Genomic DNA, 22,238 nt, shown 5'->3' on the forward strand with positions numbered 1-22,238 from the left:
TTGGTCTGGGTTTTTAATTACTGTATAAAATATGTAACTTACAATAAAGTCAAACAAACATAATGCTTACAAGTAATATTTTACCAATTTTATGCAATTTTTTATCCAATCACTGCTTTTTAGTAGAATGTACATTTTCTACATGTGCATATGAAATTATTAAAATGATACAAATCTTTATTCAAATAGAAATTTGATACTGTACATCTTCCATTTACTGCAGAAGTAGAAAAAAAACATTTCATCTTGCCAAAAATAATTCTGTTTTCTCATCAAATGAGGTAAACTTGTGAAAGACTTTTTACAAAAAAAACCCCAGAAAGAATCAAACTAAATGTGTAAAATAGTGTCTCATTTGATGTCTAGACAAAGAAATGGTCCCAGTGTATTAGTGAAATGGCACTGGTTCTGATCCAATATTATGGTTCAGTAAAAAAAATACATGCAAACTGACTTCTGCATCACTTCTCAATACCCATCTGCTAAATCTGCAGGTGGCTCTTATCATATTCCTTTGGCTTGATTTTGCATGTTACATAACTGAAATTCATTTGAGGCCCATACTCAGTGTCACTAAATGATACCAAATCTTATTTTCAGATACTAACGTAATCTTAACAGTTCTCATTCAGTGCTTGCTTTTGTTTTTGGTAAACTTGTATCATTGGAGCTTGCTGGGATAGGCTCTAGCTTCCCCAGAAGGAAACTGTGGATGGAAGGATGGATGTGTCATTGGAGGAGTCCAGGTTTGCAGCCTTTGCTGATGAATACAGCTTAGGTGAAGGAAAAAAAAATCCAGTTCAGGAAGGTAAGGGAGAAAGGTATGAGGGAAGAGAAAATGAAATACTAAATCCATACGTCCTCCCATGGCTGGGAGTCCACAAATGTCGCACTAAAACCAAAAACGTATTTTGGCTCATGCAAAACAGAATCCAGGTTCTAAAGTTCGTCAACCAGCAGGAGGGGTTCCCTTCACACAGTGATGGCACAAGCTAGGGCTCAGTCAGTGCTCCCTGTAGCCTGGATGTGTCAAAAGCCCAAGCACCAGCAGGATCTACGAGGGTATCCGCAGCCTTGTCACACACAGCAGCGACCCTGGCGTCTGGCCTGGCTCCCATGAGCCTGCAGCACTGTCAGTGTAAGCTGAATCTCTCGACTATCAGTGCCTCCTCTCTCGATGTGTAAAATGGAAAATAGCCCTAACAGGTGCTACAGTACGTGCCGTTTTGGACATTGTCCTCTGTGTTCTCTGTGCGCTGGTACAAGAAACATACAATCATGCAGCGAGGCAGGTCGATTCACTTTCAGCGGGTGCGAACTGGCAGAGCCCAGATAAAGCTGAAGTTGGCACCACTGCAGCCACAGCAGTTCAGCAGGTCAGAGCTCATCCTGGTTTCTGAGTAAACTAGAGCTTGTTCCCATTGTGGACAGGATGATGTTCGATCACAGGGATTACGCCCAGCGATGCTGGTACCCACTTATACAGCTCGGTGGACTGGAACACCTGTGGTAAAGGACCTTGTTCGAGGACACAGTGTCTGTAGCAGGGATACGAAACCACAATCATGCCAGTCAAGAGTCCAAATCCTCTTCCTCCATGCTCCACCAAGTTGGGGGAGTCCACAAAATTGAAAATTGCGATGTCAAACTGGAACAATATTGAGATTTGCTGACATGCTTTGTGTAAAATTGATATAAATTGTTGCGTTTTTTTGTGGGGAGAAGGTTGAAGAGGTAGAAGACGTAAGGTTATTAAGAGTAAAAAAAAATGCATCTGCAGCCATGCACCCCCATGTACCATCAAGACAACTCTCATGCATTTTGCAGTGTGCAAAACAAAATATTCAAGCGTGGAAGGAAGAATTCATTAAGTGTAATACATGACATAAATATTTATAAATACAGTGAGCTTCAGAAGCTGTCATTCCCAGAAGACCTCTAGTATAAAAGTAGTATCAAAGAAAATAACACAAAAGCAAAATAAATATGCAAATGACTTTTACTTCAATTTTAAATTCATGCCAAATATGGCTGGAAATTAAAAATATAGACTTTGGGTATTAGTCTTTCTTACAGTATAAAACCAGAAACAAAAATACCGTAAAACCGAAAATCCTGGAATGAAGTCAAGGTAGAGAGGGGTTTTTAAACCTCCATTTTTTCTCCTTAAATGCAAGTAACGCCTGTGACATGCAACGTGTTTCACAGGAGCAGTGGAGAGTTCTTCATAAATTACCTTAAATAGCTTTCTTCTTCAAGACAGATCTGCTACAGTATATTACAAAAACATTTCTCTGACAATATCTCCAAGAGTCACTTCAAAAGTCCCTGTGAAGGTGTTTCTGGAATGTGTCTGATGACATCGTAAATTGTAGTATGTAAATCCTGGACTGAATCCAGTTGTGAAAGCGATCTGCTTGATGCCTTAAAAACAAAAAAAGAAAAGAACATTTAATTTTTTTCTTTTCAAGTTTCAGTGCATTTCAAATCACATTTTTCATTAAAAGAAGTCCATTTTCCTTGATTTAGTTGTAGGATTTAAGAAATTCCCTTACCTGGGTAGGTTCTGACTTCCCTGGTATGGCAATAAACTCATAGATACCAAAATCTTCTGTGGCATCTTCATGACCTTAGAGAGAAAAATGTTAAAAACATGTTCATTGCTTAAGTAGTGGTGTTTTACTCGTTAAGCACATAGCAGGTCATTAGAAGAAAGGGCTTTTGATACAAAACACAGTTTTGAATTTATAGTTTCCTTTTGTTTCCTATGTTTTTAGTATTTGTGGCTTTTAGTGAAATGTAAGCCCTAACAAAATCATTTTCGAGCAATTTATTTTAAATCCCCTTTAAATACAGATGAACAAGGATATTGAGAACAAACTGTCAGAAAGTTAAAAGCAAAGGATTCTTTTCTCCAGACCTTATATGATCTACTTAATAAATTAGCTTGGAATACAATCCTTGGAACCTTTTCTGCTCAAGAATTTGAGGAGGTCACATCACAGCATGAAATAAATTGATTAAACCTGTCCTATAACTCACTGTTGAATACTGAAAGCCATTCTAAAAAGAGACTTGCTTTCCTGCCATTTTCCAGGACTATGCAAATAGTTTTTCAGACAGAAACAGAAACTCACTTAAAGGTCAAACAACGTAGATGTAAAAAAATAAAAGGCTGTTTATTTCGGGAATATCAGTTTCCTTTTAAGGAGAAGCACAGATGGTCTTTTTACTCTCACTGCAGACTGCAGACAGGATTTCACCTGACAGCATTTCCATTAACAATGCAATAGACTCATAGTTTTTATAGTAAAGCATAATGTTACTAAGAATGGAATACAAGTACAATTTTACTTTTTAGAGAGCTAGGAAACTGCAAAGTTAAAACAACAGCTTGAAATAATATCCATAAATGCCCAGAAGCAGAGGCAGAACACGTCACTGTAAACTAGTATCGGTTAAACAAATGTAATTGCTGAGCATGTGGATGGTATAATATTCTGCGTGGGTTGAAAGGCAACAACCCGGTCATTAACAGGCTGTTAGGTATGTACACAAAGATGCTAAATGACCGGTCAAGGTGATAACAGATAAATGGCGTTGGTGCAGAAAGAAAAAAGTACCTGAGAGGTGAGGTTTTTTTTGTTCTGTGAGAGGCCTATGAAGAGAAAAAAAAAGTGAATTAATTTTCTTTGATTAAAATGGAAATGCATAAATGTTGTTTTTATTTTTACAAAGCTAAATATCTACTCACCTGTTGTAAATGTTCTTTATCACTGTAAAAGAAAGGTTTAAATCAGTTTACAGAGCTCCAATTTGTTTCACACAAAGATAATCTCTTACTCAGCTTAATATATAAGATATGAGAATGAATTCTGAGCACATGCAGTTTCTGTTGGCTTTGAACCTGTGCTTCTCAAGACCACTGCAGAACTATGATGAAAACTCACATCTCATAATATTCGCTAAAGGAAAAATATTTTCAACAATCATAAAAGTTGAAATACATCTCACTACTGTATTTTTATTCTGTCAGAAGAAAGTTAAACATCAGATTTTGCCCTAAATTAAGGACTGTCTTTCACTTCACACACAGAGAACAAATAATTCACTTCATAATGAGGCATATATTACAAACCAAAGATTATTTTCCAAATTTGCTCTAAAACAACTCATCTTGTAATTCTGGATTTAAGAATATTAAATATAAATGATAATATAAAAAATCCCTGCTGATATTTGTTTGCATTATTCAGTTTCTTTGAGCAATTTATAATTAACTTTATGAAGAAAATGGCATTAAAAATAAAGATTGAACTATTAAGCAGAATCCTGAGGAATCAGTGTCAGAAATATGCTGCACAACTGCAGAGCCACAGAAAAACATCAAGATACATATTTCATTTTATTAATACACTGAGCATAATAATCTCATACAGTAGCTAGTATTTATAATTCAAGCTTGATGTGTGCTAAAGTCCTCTGGTCATAGATTCAGTTTTATTAAATTATACATTGTAATACTCAGTGGCTTTACTAAAGTTTGAATTTGTAAGGATTTAATTATCTTTTGCTGTGCTTTTTTACATCATTAATCATTAATACAAGGTAATGACAATTTAACAGATATTCCAGGCTTGCTGTCTCATTACTGCTACTTGATATTTCCTAGCTTTTGTGAGAGTTGTGTCCACTCACACCTACCTCTTTGTGGGTGACATGTCTTTCGGAAAAGGACAAACAACATGCACATGATTATGAGGAGTGAGGCCACTGTAATCGCTGCCAGAGGTGACAGAGGGGTTCCCTCGTGCACATGTTTTTCTTTGCCTTGAGAAAAAAAAAAAGAAAGATGAACACTGGGACACTTGGAAGTTGTGGCATTTTCTGCAAAAATAAACAATCAAATGAGGTGAACTCTAAATTAAGTTAATTCTCCAAAAGAGTCGTCCACCCCTTTCCTTCAAAGAAATGAAAGAAGCATAATAAGGGACTACAAGCGAATGGAAGCCATTGGCCCATCAAGCTTGTTTTCCTGATCTCGACCAGCTCTTTCCTCAAATGGCCTGGGGCATGGACTTCAGCAACATGAGATTGTTCTGGTACGCCATATCTCTTTGTGTAAAGAAGTGCCTCCTGTTCCCGGATTTAAATGCACTGCCATGTAGTTTCTGGTTTGTGTTTCACTGATGGTTCTAAAGCAGTCTGCTATGTTGACTTTGTGAGAAGTAACAATGATCCCGAGAGGATAAGACCAGGGCAAAGCAAAGGGTTAACGCAGAAGTGAAATAACATCTGCAAACGAAAGTAAAGAAATGTTTTTATTACAATCACAATTGTAATAAAAGAATTCCATGGGATTTACAGGTCTCACGTGAAAAGATGTGAAAACAAATGGGGAAGTATTTTAATTCATTAACTAATTGAATTGTTCTTAATTAGAATCATGCAAAGCATGCGCTAGTATTTCAGGCTTTATTGTATTGAAAATGTTTTTCATTGGAAGTGGAAGATGTTAATGAGACCTCTACAGTAATTTTAAACTATGTTGTCAATCGTGCTCTTGTTTTCATCCTCTCATCAGATGAATGCAGGAGACTGAGAAGTGTAACGTGGAGAAGAGTGTTCAGCTTGCACTGAACTGAGCTATAACAGAGTGTGAAGGCCGGAGCTCATCAATTCTCCACTCCTTCTTACAGGACAGAGCTGAGGCAGGAAAAAGAACACTGTTTTGAGAACAAACAAAGAAGTTCCTGAAAGAACAATTATAGAGGTGAGATCACCTTTGTGTAGCACCACTCGACGGATCATTGAGGATTAAATGGACAGATTAAGAGGATAGCGCCATATTTCAGCAAAAAAAAAACAAAAAAAAACCTGTGAAGTTTTCTACACATCTATTTTTTAACCACTATGTTCAATATAGGGTCACAGGGGAGCCAGAACCTATCCCAGCAGGCAAAGGGCGCAAGGAGAGACACACCCTAGAGGAGACACCATCCCATCACAGGGCACACACAGACACAAACACACACACTCACACCAGGGCAGGTTTTCCCAGAAAACAATTAATCTACCAGCTTGTCTGTGTACTGTGGGAGGAAACTGAAGCAACTGAAGGAAACCCGTGTGAACTCAGAAAGAACACACTGTACGGTAGAAACCCCACACAGATACTGTAGCTTCCCAGTAATCGAACCCAGTGTCCCAGCACTGCAAGGATGCAATGCCGACCACTACACTGCCACTCTGGCTTCAAGACCAGAGCCAACTCAACCCTGACCCTGACTACTCAACTCGCTTCAAATATTCTAATGTTGTGTACATACATTTTTCTTTGAATTACATTTTGGACACAAGATGATTACATTGAAGGCAATTTCACACTGTTTTAGCCTCAAGCTATTTTTAAAATGTTAACATGGTAGAGTATATTTTATCCAGGATCACTTGTTCCCCTGTACCTCTTGCTAGTCAAAACAAAATTGTGCCAAATAAGCATAATCATCACTCTTTTAATGTGTGATACTGAGAAAAGGTGGTCAGGTCAGTCTCAGACATAGGTCAGAGCAGACATAGAGCAGCAGAGGTACAGAAGGTACAGAAGAATGATGTCCCTTTAAATATTAAGCACAGTCACTTTTAAAAAGTAATTCATTACAGTTACAAGTCACCTGTGTTTCAATTAGTAAGAAGTATGGGGAAATTGAAATTACCTTACATTTTAAACACGTGCATCAATATATTGTTTTCCAAAAATAGGCCTGATCATTTAAAAAAAGAATCCCCTACATGCTGTACACCGTAAGTAACCTGTCACTGCAATAAATTATATGTTAAAAGTAATTTTCCCTAAAAACGTAGCAGTTGAATCCTATCATTAATACCCACTGATACTCTTTAAATCCTGAATGAAAAGTATTTTTTCCATGTTTTCCATTATTTTTTTTAATTTGATATTATAAAAATCTTATAATAAATATAGTAATAGGCAATTGCAATAATGAAATTCTGGACTATAGGGCAACCAAAAAATGAAATTGTTATAAATATACCTGTATAATAAGGAAAAAAAGATAAATACAAGACATTTTGCATATACAGTTTAGAACTATGAAGCATATCAATATTTGCAAAACATACCCTATCATCATCTAAATGTGCAGCAAATGCTTGGTTTTATTATCTTCTTGGGAATAAAAGTGGAATGCAAATGAAGGACAGGTATGAGATTATCAGATTATCAGATTATCAGGACCCGAAGTAAAGGCAAAGTGAGATCAAGCCAACTAAAGATTCTGTGAAAACATGCAGAGTGACTTTATTTTCTTATGTTTAAAAGCATTACTTGCAAACCACAAAATAAAAATGAACAGAAAATAGCTTTAAAATAGATTAAGCTTCTATACAAAGGAAAAAGATGGTGGAAGAACTTTTCCACATGAGAGTCTTTTCCATTGATAGAATATTCCCTAATTAGTTTTAGGAAGGAAAGATAATCGGAAGCACTATACCAACTCTGCCAAAAGTATTTTCTTAACACAGATTTTGAACTCTGACATTGGCTAAGCATTTTACAGTGCTAAATCATCCATAATATATCCTTTTATTTTTAATGGGAGACCTTCAGGTTTTCAGTGCTGATCATTAATCTCAAATTGGGTTAAATACATTGAAAATGCAGGATAATATTGGCATAAAATTACCTTTACATATTAGCAGTGAATTATCTGAAAGTACAAATTGAAAAAACGATGAAAAACTGTCCACTTTGCCTGCAGTAGTAATTTGTAATAAAAATCTAACACTGACAGCTGGGAGGCTGTCATTTTGCTGTAATGTTTGTGTATTTTTCCATTTTGAAAAGTAAAATATATTTGTCCAGCCAGCTGCAGCTACAGACATTTTCCATGTGACAATGCAAGTTAAACACTGTAAACAAAACCACTGTTTACTTTACTAGAGATCCCTCAGACTTCTTTTCAAGTGGGTGTGATGTATACTCGCTGGTTGATGAAAAATATTATATTGACATTTCTCAAACATAAATAAATGCTTTGTTAAATATTTCACTCAGTGGCACTAAATAATATCCTTATTAACTGCCTTGCAACACTTCTTACACAATAGAGAGACACTACCTGCTGTCCAGATACTGGACAACACCTTAAAATTAATTATTCATTAGATATAAAAATGTGAATTGGTTAAACACTGTACATATTACTGTAAATGCCAAAATAATGAAAAAACAGTTACTATTCTCAAACCTCACTTATAAATGTCAAAATGTAAAAAAAATTCTAGCTACTTTCCAAAGTTATTTTAATGGGAGTATATTCTGCATTCTACATTCTTTGTATACTAATGTTCTTAAATAGATATTTTAATTCCGTTTTTTTTTTAATGTTGAGAGATTTGTATGTTTATATAAGAATGTGTTAGTGGATAATTTAGTGCCGTATGTCCACTCCTTCATTTTTCAATTATGCTAACTATTACAATGTGAAATCTCACATTTTGAAATGAATGTAAATACTGACTATTTTCATTAAATTGTGTTGGTTTTCAATAAAACTTTTAGTGTTCTTAATAACCTGGGAGGAACCAGTTCCTTCTAGAGATTAATAACATCACAACTAACAAAAGTCAAATTGGTCTTATAGCTATAAATTCTTTACTTATACCTTAGGAATAATACCTTTATTTGTTAAGCATTTCTAAAGTGTCATTTGCTGCCACCAAACTAAAGCATTACAGCGTTTATATTTATGATGCAAATCTATCTACAGTACACTCTCCATTGTAATAACATCCCTGATACAGATAAAGGTGTGTGCCCATTTTTGTCTACTCTTTTAATCTTGCTCATTGGGTAGGTTGTTTTTAGCTCAGCACGTCTAGTGTCCAGATGTGTCTTCAAAGTGTTCAGAAATTGAGCTTTGACCTCCTAGTTTGGAATCCTGTTCTAGGTACCCACAACTCTGAGAATAAAGATTGTTTAGATTTTCAATGCTTGTAGCAGGTCCTCTCGTATTCCTGATAGAAGCATTGTAAACGAGGTCTTACTATTGCATTGTATTTCTTAAGCATAGCCTCCCTGTATTTAAATCCTACAGTATTCGCAATGTACCCAAGCATTCTGCTTGCTTTTTTATCGTTTCCCCACCCCATATAATAGAAATGTGAATATCTCTGCTTTGCACTCCAGCAGACCACCCGTAATAAAGTTGTTTCAAATCTGTTGTGAACTGCGTTGTGGCTTTGGCACCTCCACACATTCAGAACGATATTGTACCTACCGTTACCCAATTTGGCAAACACAAGTGTGAACCGGGTCTCATCTTGTTTCTTGGTGACGTTGTTGTAAGCGCGGCACATGAAATCCTCTCTGTGAGCCAGCTGGTATGAGGCCACCTCAAACCGAGGGCCTTTCGTGATCACTTTTGTGCCGTTGTTGGCCTTTGAAATCCAGACGTAACTGTTTGGCGGGTTCGAATCTGCCCAGCAGTGGAAGAACACCATCTCCTCGGGGTCGACGGTGAAGACTTCACCAGTCCGCAACGCGTGATCCGACTTCACAGCCAGGTTGTATGGTCCATCTGGAACGATGCAGATAAAAAACAATCAAATTGTTTGGTTCATTCCACTGAGGTATAGCTCCCTGACTTTTTGTCTTCTTTTTCCTCAAGGCTGTATCGGAATCATTGAATACATTATACTGGAGAAAACAATTAAACTGTAAAAGAATAAACTTAATAAATTAAAAAATTCTATTAATGACCTAAGAATTTACTTACCATCCTTCTTATAAATTCCCAATTTTTCCCTAAGGGGTACTTGGTATTTATCAAACACAAAATGTACAGTAAAGGGGAGTGCTATATGTCACAGTATGAGTGTTGTATATCAAGAAGAAAAGCTGTGCCCCCAATACTGGAAGATTCTGTCAGGAGAGATTTAATCAACAGTTTCTACTGACATCACTCTCATTGTTGATTTTAGTAGGTTGCTGTGTTCGATAACATTTACTGTGTTCATTTGCTCTTGTCAACAGTGTTCTAGTCTGCAGCAGGTGGTAATTACTTTCTCTACCTGACCTGTTATCAAAGCTCTTGCCTTGGAGCAGCAACATATGGCGCATTGCAACAAAAGAGTTAAAGGGACTCATGCATTTTTAACTCCAAGCTTACATGTACGTACAGTAAGTGTGTCCCTTTTGAGATTCAGTAAGAGAATAAAAACAGCAAGACCACAGGGAGGGAAAAGCAAGAGGGGAGGTGATGGAAAGGGAAAATAAGGTAAATCTAAAAAAATTGTCTAATGACCATCTAGGCACTTGTCCTGTATACTGTGGTAAGCTAACTGTCCAGTGAGATCACTTCCCTTTGACCTGCATTTTATGACTATTTGCTTCTATAAGAATGCCAACATTAGGTGGGTTCAACCTTTGCTCCAACACCCTACCACTGCCCACCACCTCACCCCCGCCCTCCTGCATTTGTATTTGACAGAGGCGTACTATTGAAGAATCAGGGTAAGAATTTTCTTGTTTCACTCACATTCCCTGATATAGCTTGGTTGTGACATCATGCTGTACCTCAGTTCTGCAGAACAGATCTCATCAAAGGTGGGCTGATTGTGTGGCTACATAAATGTCCCTTTCTTTTATGGAATCTTTCAATGCAAGTAAAAGCATTGAGCATGCAAAAATATTTCCAGTCCAGTACAAGGCATTTGAATTCATCACAACAATTGGAAAACTAATTTATTTCTACCATAACATTAAATAGCTCAAGAAGAAGTGCAAAAAATTGAACAACAAGCCAGCACCCAATTTCACGTTAAAGGTGGCACATCTACCAAAAGCCCAAATGTTCAACTATGATGAGCTGAGCTGAAGCACTGGCATGTGTACCTTGAAGATGACCCAATGACATGGTCACCTGGATCTATCTTATAATCTTGCACATCTTAAAGGTGTGCAATAGAGGAAATCATGAATGTTTCTGATGAAAGAGTGAGTGAATGAAACAGAGGACAGGTGGGCCTGTATTAGCATAGGCAGCTTAAAGAGAAGTTGGATGAAACCACTGAAGCCAATGAGACAAATACTGAAAAGTGTGGAAGATGTACAGGAACGTTTAAAACAAATTAGGTATGCAATGAACCTGCTGACCCACACTTGTATGATCAATTGAAAGCAAACTAAAAATGAATGTAAGAATCAAAAGGATAATCACATTCTCCAGATAATTTAGACCTTGTTGAGATATTTAAATTACCAGTTTTCTTTGCCTTGTGAAAAAAGGATGACAAAACTTTCCACGTGATACATTACAGTGTGAACAGATATGTTTGAAGCATTGTTTTAAACACAGGTAAAATGTAAATTACACTACGTAGGAGCTTCGCAAAAGCTACTATGTTTGCCAAAGACAAAGAAAGAAAACAATGATAATTTGTCCTAATTATTTAAATACTACAACAACGAGCACAGAATGAGGAAACAGAAGATATCCATCAACATTTCACTCACTGAGTTGCCAGAGAAACTCTGAAAACACAACACACAATCAAGCTTTGTTTTACTTCCTTATACTCACAAAAAACGTTCAGCACAGTAGGCTGACTCTTTTTCTGGCTGATGAAGTTCCTCACTACACAAGTGTAGTTCCCAATATCTTCTTTTCTCACGGGAGCTATGAAGAGACGTCTGTGGTTTTGAGAAAATCTGTGATGAGCACTGGCTGGAACAGGGAAGTTATCTCGTAACCACTGGTACTGGATCCTTGTTCCATTTTCCACAGAGCAGAACAAGGTCACATTATCTCTGTCTTCAACTGCTTCAGAGGTTGGGGTCATATGAACCACTGGTGTAGACACTGGTACTGTGGAGAAAAACAGCGATTTCTGTTTAGATACAATATATGAATGATATATGGAACACACAGTTTGCACTGTACTCCATCCACAATAACATCAGTGCATTTTAGGATATCCTTTAGTTTCAGTGAAAAACATTCACTTTAAGAAACTTCTCCATTTCTTCTCTTTTGAGCAAAAATAATTTAACGTCACTTTTACAGATTTGGATGTTGCATGATTACGAATGTAATGTTATGCTGGATTACAAAAAATGCCAAGCAATAAACTAGATATCTGTAGCAATGATGACGAATTTTCATGCCAAAATATACAAAATACAAAATATTCATGCCCTTGACAGGTCATTATAGGTTTGCCTTAAGTATGAAAGTTATGTTTTCAATAATACAACAAGAGAAATAATATCTTACAGATTGCAGATGAAAATGACAAATATTGAGAATGAGAATGAGAAAAGCCCTAAACTACAGATCTGTCTATTCAACAAAGACTCCTTATATACTCTAAATATGCTATTGACGAGGAAGTCATCCTAATAATAGCTCAAAGTGCATCTCTTTTCAAACGATTTACTGGTGTGTTTACTGAAATGCCTTTGTGTTTTATAAAGTTTGCGTCCAATACTGACTTTTTCCAAACGTCTGTTTTTCCACAAACAGAGCATTTTAATATACTTACCATCAACTGTGACTTTGATGGTTTTGCTCTCTGTCACTGGTGTGGGGTCATGTGGAAATCTTATATTGATTATGATTTTGTATTCGCCCTCTTCCATTTCGTCTAGTTTATTGATCTGCAAGGATGCGTTGGGTGGGTGGAAGGAGAACTTGTTTGCGTACTCCATCTTCATATCGAAAATAGAGGTTCTGTTGGTGAATGTCACGAGCAGCTCGGGCTCACTTTGCATGGCCCTCCTCACAAGCCAGCTGCCCTGGATATCCACTTCTTGAATGTTGAAGTTGTATTCCACAGGCAGGCGAAGAGGTTGCCCATTGGTGCCATTGATATGAGAAGGAGCTTTTACCAGCTCAGAACCGGTGCCTGGGAGGACAAAAAGTTTCAGAAGAAAACAGTTTGAAAGCTTTCCGAGGACACTTTACATGCATTTCAGGAAAGGAAGCATTCTTCACCGTTCTTAAAATGTCTGCACTCAAAGAGAGACTGATAAGTCTCCACGTTTAATATTTGTTCAAACACTTCATGCTTCTGGCTAGACACCAGGTTCTGCATAATTAGTCTGAACTGGTCTTTGAGCAAACACTTGCTTCACAAAACAGCCTGTTTTAATAAACAATAGCTTTCATCACTATGAGCTGTGGGTGTTTTGCTCTTTTTTTACTAAAAGAACTACTGTGCCACGAAAGGATACCTGTCTGTGCGCACATTCAGGAGGAGCATATGCAACCTATTTTACATTAATTTAGTTTCGAGAAAAATATAGTGAAAACTTCTTCCTTTTGGAAAAAAAACATACCAAATATTGACTGATAGAATGAACTGTTGCAGCTTATGAATGACGTCTTATGAACAATTGCATCTTATTCATATTTCCTGCAGAAGATGGTGGATCATCTGCTTTAAAGAGCACACTGTTCCCAGCCAAGCAGTTATTGGAGCTCCAGCTCTCCTGGTGTCCTTGTAAACATTGCCTACCCATCAGCCTCTAGACCTGCCCTAGAGACACCCAGCTTAGTACTAGCTGTTGACTGCTAATATTATTCTTCACAATAGCTTATTGTTGTGCTTTCCTATCACATAAATAATAAATACAGCCTCCATCATCACAAAGCCTACCTAAATGAGGGTGTTTAATGTGTGTGCCCTGTGTTTCCTTTTATTTTCTCTAGCTGTGAAAACAATGGTGCATTAGTTTGTTTTTGATGCAGCCTGACTTTGGACAGATACTGTTCTAATACATTAACTTAAGGAACAAATAGTAAGTGCAATATTACAGTGTGTAAAGTTGAAGTGATCTTTTTAAGGGAAGCGTACAGTACGTTACACAATCACCCCAGTCCTTCAGTAAAATATCAACAGGAATATTTAGACCCCAAATAAAAAGCATGAATGCAGTTTAAATTACCTGTGGTATTGAAAAAGCATGCTACCCATTTCTTGATAATATGAATTGTACTATTTTAGCACAACAGAACACACTTTAAACTCCTAGACCACAAAACAAACATATAGAATTTACCACAGGTCCAGCAAAGCTTTACATTTTTTTCTTTGCCATGCCTGCAGTGCCATGCTCAAGGTGTTCTAAGATTAGTCCTAAAAACAATGTTTTCGCTGCTGCATGTGAGGCCGTGCTAATATTAAAATAGTACAAGGAGTAGAAGGAACAATTTATAATGTGCTTCCTCACAGAGTTTTCCAGTGTGCATGTCATCATGTGACTATTTCCAGGACAGCTAGTTCAAAAGTTGGAGGAATTATGGAAAGCGTAAATTCCAAGTGATATAATAAAAGACCTGCAGACTTCTTTAATAACAATTCTATGACCACGTCAGGTATTCTGACGTTTTATAGCAGGAATACAGTCATTTCTCTCAGTGCTTTAACAGTTTCACAAAATGTTGAAGTCACAAGTATAACATCTAAAATTAAAAACCTGTTCTGTATTAAAAATATCAAAGTACAAGGCCTTGCGTAGAGTTTTTGTATTTGTTTCTCATTTAGTAGTCAAATTAAAGTACTGATGGCTTAAAATGATCTTACATTGTACTGCATACTTTCTCTTATTGAATAGTGATGTAATCATTTTAAAAAACTTTAAATATTATATATTAAGTAAAATATTAAATATCAAGTATAGCACATTTTGGGTTAGATAAGTAGAACTCCTTCACACCTGTTCTTTTGAATCTTAGGAAAGAAAGGAAAATATATGACAAATATAATCTAATTTTTCCAAACCATGGCTTAAACCTAAAAGGAGATCGAACTGACAAATACACAAAGCTCCGATTAGGTGGTGGTGCGGATGTTACTGATTATTTTTTTAACATTTATGGCCTTTCAGAAAAATATTCCACAAGAGTTTTTTTCCAGGACAGTGCTTAGAACTCCGTACAAACCCGCCGGACCGTGAAAATACAACATACGAATGACGACGACAAGAACATCATTTCTTACCTGAGAGAATATGCAGGACAAAAACTGCTTTGTATAGAAGGGAAGCAATGGCACAGTGGGCAGGATCCATCAATGCATCCTGTTCCATATGAACACTGTCTAGCTGTTAAGGGAGAAGAAGGAACTGATGGGCACATTTGCCAGGGAAATGAGAAGAGCTAGCCTGGCCCCTCCTTCGTGACACAGAGGATAAGTACACCTGGCAAACATGATGGCCACCTCCCCCTGTATGCACAGCCACACAGCGCTGTGAGCCCTCTGCACCATCACGAAGCCAACAGCGAATGATTAACACCATGTACAGTGCACCCTACTTTCTGTTTTTATCATCATCACTGATGATCGTTTCCCTGACTGTTTTGGGACATAATGGTATCAAAAGTCTCTTGATTCCCCTTTCTGAAAAGGCTCCAGAATGCCTGGAAGGCTTGGTTACTGAGCTAACATGCTGGGTTACGTTTACCCTTTTCTCATTTTGTGTAGTAGTTAAAATAGGTGTCGCACAGTGATGGGACTATTGTAACAGTTCACACACATTCCCGGGGCTTTTTCTCCTTTGTTTCCTTTATTAGTGAATATTCGTTAACACTCAGCCCTGTTATGAATGCAACCATTCATCACCTTATTGGCAGGAAGTGCAAGGGGTCGCCTGTATTGTGAGGTAGGTCTGTAGGTGAATTTTGTGAAATTCCAGTTAACACTGTGGTTTTTTAACACTGCCTGTCTATCCAGATAATAATGTAATAGTAAGCTTTCTAGGTATTTTTAGTCCACTTCCAACTTAGCTTTTCTGAAGTCTGCTGTTTTCTGAAGTTGTTCTGCCTCAGTTCACCGAAATATTTACCCTTCTCCGAAACACTTACCTATAAGGGTGTAGACAAGATTACAGCTTGCTTGTTATTCGCTATTGTTTCAACTAAGAAAACTGATTGTTGTCAGTTGTCTCCAGGAGAATGTGAAACAATGAGATGGTGAAATATGTCAGTTTGCAGTCCAGATGTCAGGCTCTTAGCGCCTCACACAACGTTCTGTAAATTCCACTGCAAAGCTAACATATTACCTGTAATAATTCCTCGGTTTAATTAATCTTGCAAACACATACCCAAACTTTAAACAGACCATCAAACAGATTGTTCAGGTATGTGTGTTGTAACCCTCTTTAAATCCCTGAAATCTTCCAATTAATTATATTCAGGAAGGAGTCAAGAAAAACGTTTGATTGTAATCTAAAAATTATGATAGGACTAGTTTTTATTCTTGGTTGATCAATAAAGTTTAATTGCCATCAGGACAGATGACTATCCCTTGTTGTACCCTGACTTCTTTTAAATAACGGCTGTCTGAGATTACCGGACCAATTAGCTAATATTGCCAAAATAGTCTGATTGCTTTAAAGGCCTCTTCTCGTTTTAAAGCGTTTGTAACTGCTCTTACGTTGCCTCACACTCCGTTTCCATGAATTCTTAGCCTTTGCCTGGTAATTTGGCTGACATTATACTTTGCTGCCGGCAGGTGGCATAAGCGATTTCTCTTTACAACTGAGCATGAAAGCAGCAGGTGATCAACTCGACAGCAGACGCAATCTTGTGGTGAAGCATACTGTAGCAGCTCAAATAAAAAATAAATTGTGCAATTACAGAAACAAAAAAACAAGGTTAAAAAGAACAGATGCTGATTAAAACAAAAGTTCACATACAGTATCTGACATTCATTTCTTCAGTTGCTCAAAAATATTATTCTGGTGTTCAGTTTCAAACTGTCTTGGAAGAATAAGATCTGTAAATATTAAAATAGAATATCCCAACAGAGAATACTTCCCTTTAAATGCTGATGAACAGGGGTAAAAAGATTTTTTTTAAATCTCTACAAAATCTTTTTTTCTCAATGCGTGTCGTGTATTTTTTTAAAAGTCATTGTTAAAGCAAAAAAGATTAGGACAATGAATTAAGATTTACCATTTAAAAAGTGATGTTTTTATTTATCACTCGCATTAAATAAACTGCACATTAACACAAAATTCGAACTTTTGTCCTTTACCTTCAGGAATAATGAATGTAGTACAAGGTCAATTACAGCAGATTAATTAGGTCAGCCTCTTCTGTCAGCAACTTCTGTCAGGTTGCCTTTAGGCATAGTGGCAAGAAGGACATCAAGTTCAAGTTCAAGTTTATTGTCATTATACTCATATATAGGTATATGGTATAACGAAATGCTATTTAGCTAGCTCTCAGACATAAGTAGTACAAGAAAAAAACAACAATAACAACAATACAATCCTGTATTTAGCAATATTGTCTTTTGGTGAATACAGCCATCGCAACACCTTTGTTTTATTAACGTCAGACAGGGGAACTGCAACACTATTTTAATATTTCGGAGTTCAAAATAAATAAACATTTATTTTATTTATTTGAAGAACCTGAAGAAGGCTCCACGGCCAAAACGTTGTGTTCTCTTTCTTCTTTTTTTCAGCATGGAATAAACCTATTACTTGTTCCTAAATAAACATTGATGAGTGCATTTGAAAACACAATAAAAATGTACACAGCAACTTGTAAAAACTTGTAAAAGGCTCCACAGCCGAAACGTTGTGTTTCTTTCCTTCTCTTTTCAGCATGGAATAAACCTTTGCTTGTTTCTTTGCAGGCTATGAATGCTGATACGGCCAGCTTCTTGAACTTGTAAAACCTCCAATTTACAACACAAAATAGACTAAATTTTCAGGTATGTGCAGCGCCATCATCTGAGATTCAGAACAAGGCAACAAAACGTCCGGTGACATGAAGTGGCCCTATTACAATGTGAACAAGCGAGCTTGCAAAAACATCTCTGTCACGATTATAGTCCCCCCTCCTTAAGGGTGCTCCAGCCCTTTCACTAAGACTTTATTCTCTGCACCTGTTCTCTATTCCCAGCCCACCTTAAAAGCCAGGCGCTGACGCTCATCCGGGCTCTGCATCTGATTTCTATATCGTGCGAGTCCGGGACCTGGAAGCGCCTGGTCCCGTTAAGGTTTTAACCTCGGTTCCCGTTCCCGATCCCGTTCCCTCTCCGCCGGTTCCGACCCGGCCTTCGTGTTTTTAATTCCTTCTTCTGATGGATCTCCTGGTTTTGGACTTACCCTTGCGTTTTGGATTTTCCCTAAGGACTACTCTCTCTCGGATTGTTCGCCTCGGCCACGCCTCCCCCGTGCACCAGCGCACCTTGGACACGCCCCCTTGTCTTCAGCCCCGTATTCCTGCATGACGTTTCCCCAGTGTTTCCCCACTCCGTCGGATTGTGTCGTCCGCATAGGGTCCGGAAAGAACCGTTCGTTACAATCTCTTTAATTCAATAGAAATATTGCTTCAATTTCAAAAAGGCGGTTTTGCCAATTAGATGGAACTTACTTTTTAACTCTGCATGCAGATCACGTTGGAAGCTTTCTTTGTTGAAATGTCTGCTTCACAACCTGTACTTATTTGCTCATTAGTGTGTCTAGTGAGTAGGAAGGGCCGCATCACATCGTAATTCGTAGGAACACTTGCTTTTGCCCTTGGTGAGACCAGGGGTTTGTGACACCATGGCAACTTACAGCACCTTCACAAAGTTCACGATGTTGTAATTCCAAATTCTTAATTTTTCTGTACCATCAATTAATTTATTTTGTTACTGAGATTTAATTGTTCAGAGAAATTGAGACTGCTGTTCCCTATTAATTAAGGTTAAACCTAAAACAACATAACTTAATAATTTCAATGCAATTAAAAAGGAGTATTTTGTGTGCCAAAATTTAAAAAAACTGTGAGTTTTAATTCTATGTTCTGAAGGAACATACGTGAAACCTTCTTCATGTAAGACAAAAAGTCATGGTATAGGGGTAGATTTTTCATTACCATAACATTGTATTTGACATGAATTATGCAATAAAGTGTGTCACTGAATTACTTTACAATTGTGTTTAGTTTGGAACTGAGGTACTATTATTGTGTAACATATGAGCAATGTGTTACAGATCTTTAGTTTAGATTGCAATTTGGCATGTTTTACATACAACAACACTAGAATGTGTACCTGAACAGTACATTTTTGCACGTACTTATCACCATGCTGTTGTAATTCTCAGTCCCAAGGTACAAAATCCCTTAGTTTTTCCATCTGTTGTGTCATACTGTCTGGGAAGAAGTCCTTTCTTCCCTTGTGTGGCCTCAGCAGCCAGACCTCTGAAATCAGCTGTTGTCATATCATCCAGGTCCACGTTTATAACTTTCTTTTTTACTCCTAAATATATGTTCACTAGGAATGACAACGCCCAAAATCAAAGCGTAACGAACTATTGGGAGTGAATATTTGGCTTAACCCACTTGGCTGAGGGAAGACCTCATGGCCGTAGGACGAGGACACCAGGACCCCCCGCAAGGTAACCAAGGGGCAGCTGCAGAGGTAGAGGTGGGATGCAAAAGTGAAACGCGAGGAAGAGGGAGATGTCGCATTTGGTATTTATAGTGTTCGGTGGAGGAAGGACGAAGGGAGTGATTGCTAATCACTGACAGCAGGGAATGATTGAGCGTGGCTGTTGTCATCCCTCCCGAACTTTAGTTAAATAAACTCCATATATACTGTTCTTGCGTGTTTCGATTTTAGAATTTTTTATCATCTTTCATTTTCAACCTCACAGTATGGAACAACTTATGATGATGGGACTCAACTCCACAATGCTCCCAGACTCCAGGTGATCTGTTTTAGTGCAAAGGTGACTGTCAGTTTTGGCTTGGAAATATACCAATTATATGTAGTGCTTTGTATTGTGGTCTTTCGAGTATGGTAATAGAAACTAACTTTTTTTTAGTTTTTTAGTTTCCTATATTGCAGACGTTCATTGGACTTTTTTTATTGGAGATCGATGCTCTGATGTCCATTATTGAACCCCTCTGCACTCAGACCTGTGAAAACTAGTGTACTACTAATCCAATGTATTCCCATTCAGCTTTAATATGTATTGTCACAGCTATGATTCTTAGCATTTTAATGTCCCCGCTGTGTAGAAGCAATTTCTGTTGAAATAATTAGCATTTCTCATGTTTCTCATTTCACACAGATATTTTCTTGTTGAAACATGACTAAATGGAATCTAACCTTTTGCAAGTAAGACAGTAGTGAAAATATGTGTAAGAAAAAAAGCATATGACAGCATTTAATTTAAGAGTGCATACTTTCTCTGAAAATACTGTACCAAACAAAACAAAGTTTCTTTTATTACCAGTAGATGGTAGTATTGTCTTGTTTTCAAAAAGTAAAACTCCCAGCGAAGTTCAATAGTTTCCTACTCTGATATTTTTTTTACCAATGGAGGTAACATACCTGAGACATATAGGAAGACTGTTTTAATTATTTTCTCACAGAACACAATTTTTACTCTCTCTTAATTCATACCCCTCTAACATACTAGTGGGCTTACTCTCTAAACCTCTGCCATAAAGAAGTCACTGTAGCACAGCAAGTGTGCCGATATAGTAGGAGGCAAAGGCTAGGCACAAATACATCACTTGTTTCTTTTGTCCCCAGTCAGATGTTCTGGATGTCCCTCAACAGGAAAAGAGGACTGGAAATGGATGATTGGACAGATGGATGGAGAGTTGAGTTTAATGCTGTTTACACATTTTGTGTTGAAACACAAACTCAGTTTGGTTAATAACAATCAATTTAAACATGACACGACCTTAGAACTGTTTGTCGCATATTTTAGAAGTCAGATTTATAACATAAAGCCTCAAATTCAAACTGGCCTTATGCGGCACGTCACATCTTATGCTTTGTTATGGGGCTGCCTCTCTCGGTAAGGTCACACTCGGTTACTTCTCTGAGATATACGTCTGTAACTTCAGCCATGTGTGCAGAAGAGAACAGAACCCTCTGCTATACACTGTGACACTTATTTGGCTGCTCCTGGCTCCAGAGGTTTCAGGCTGAGACTGTGCAGAATGGAAATGTCAGCCTGGTGCCAGGAGGGGCTGGAGTGCAGCTCTCCTGACAGAGAAGTATTTTGTCTGTGCTGCAAGATTGCTGTACACCCAGCTCATTCTCCATTGTGCCGCTTTCACATCATTAAGGTTCAAAGCTGTAATTGAAAAGCTGCCGAGTATGTTGTCTGCAAATGACCGGACCAGCCTCCCATATTCAGTGGGGAGGCGCTGTTATTCTGGGTTTGCCACGTTCCCTCATGAAATGTGCCATGTGCATTGTGTTGAGCACTTAGAGTATAACACTGAGTTATACAGGGGACCAACAGAAACGACTGGGGCCAGGAGCTGGTATTTAATGAATTTTAATGTTTTACTTCTGTGAAACCTTCTGTGTGCCATGTGTCAGTTAATCTACATCCTTACCTCCCTGGTAGACACGTCACAAGACAGCACCAGTAGAAACACCCTTATATTCCATCACATTCACTTATTAAACAGAATTATACTGGCTGTCCAGCCCGCCATTATTTAATTTTTATGTTTATTCATTTGACTATTGAATTTTCTGGATGTTCTTTCCCCTCCCATCCCCTTTTGAAATAGCTTCTGGAACCTTTCTTCACGCCTGATGTGCTGCTGTAGGCGCACCTGTCACCCAAAACAATTGTGTAGCTTATTCCATACGTACCTCCAGAGGACCAGCACAAAGATCAGAGGTAACAGGAAGACGTGCAAACATGTAACCAGAGGCTGTGGGTTAGTTGCAAGCCAAGCCCACACCATCCAGCCCGATCAGCTTGAGGTCATCTTTGGGGAAACTACAAGCCATGGGCAGAGCATGGATTTTATCCATGGAGTGAACAAGACGGGATGTTCAGGAACCTCCTATTTAATATAGGCATCTTGCCTTTCTATCAGGAAACCCCCAGTGTATACATGTATATTCACACGCAAACACTGCCCAATGTTTATTTCCCACCACACCTTTATCATGTTTATGTCACCCATCATAGTCAAAGAGTTCCAGCACATGCTGTGCATTACAGTTACCTGTATGTACTGTAGCAAATAAGCCCTTATGTCACTCAGAAAGAAGTTCATTCCTATACAGTAATCTTGGAACACAAGATTCAAGAACACAAGATGGGTAGAAACAAAAGCCCATCTTGGTCATTTGGTTGAAAGCAGCTTAATGATCTAAGAAGTCTAGCTGCCTGTTTCATGAAGGATCCCATTAAGTCTTCCTCAGGTACTATACATGTTAAAATT

At 37.8% G+C, this 22,238-nt stretch overlaps 1 protein-coding gene across 1 annotated transcript; it reads right to left on the reverse strand.

Annotated features, from left to right (window-relative positions):
* Positions 1 to 1,981: 1,981 nt before the first annotated feature.
* hepacam2 (HEPACAM family member 2) lies at positions 1,982 to 15,174 on the reverse strand. The gene is made up of 9 exons (XM_015357745.2): positions 15,028 to 15,174; positions 12,568 to 12,930; positions 11,607 to 11,891; positions 9,303 to 9,602; positions 4,705 to 4,830; positions 3,755 to 3,776; positions 3,624 to 3,658; positions 2,556 to 2,629; positions 1,982 to 2,424 (listed from the first exon to the last, which is right to left on the reverse strand). Exons 1-9 carry the CDS (start codon positions 15,113 to 15,115, stop codon positions 2,314 to 2,316), a joined length of 1,404 nt encoding a protein of 467 aa, XP_015213231.2. The 5' UTR covers positions 15,116 to 15,174; the 3' UTR covers positions 1,982 to 2,313.
* Positions 15,175 to 22,238: the final 7,064 nt, after the last annotated feature.

Source organism: Lepisosteus oculatus, chromosome 10 (assembly GCF_040954835.1).
Source record: "Lepisosteus oculatus isolate fLepOcu1 chromosome 10, fLepOcu1.hap2, whole genome shotgun sequence".
NCBI classification, from domain to species: Eukaryota; Metazoa; Chordata; class Actinopteri; order Semionotiformes; family Lepisosteidae; genus Lepisosteus; species Lepisosteus oculatus.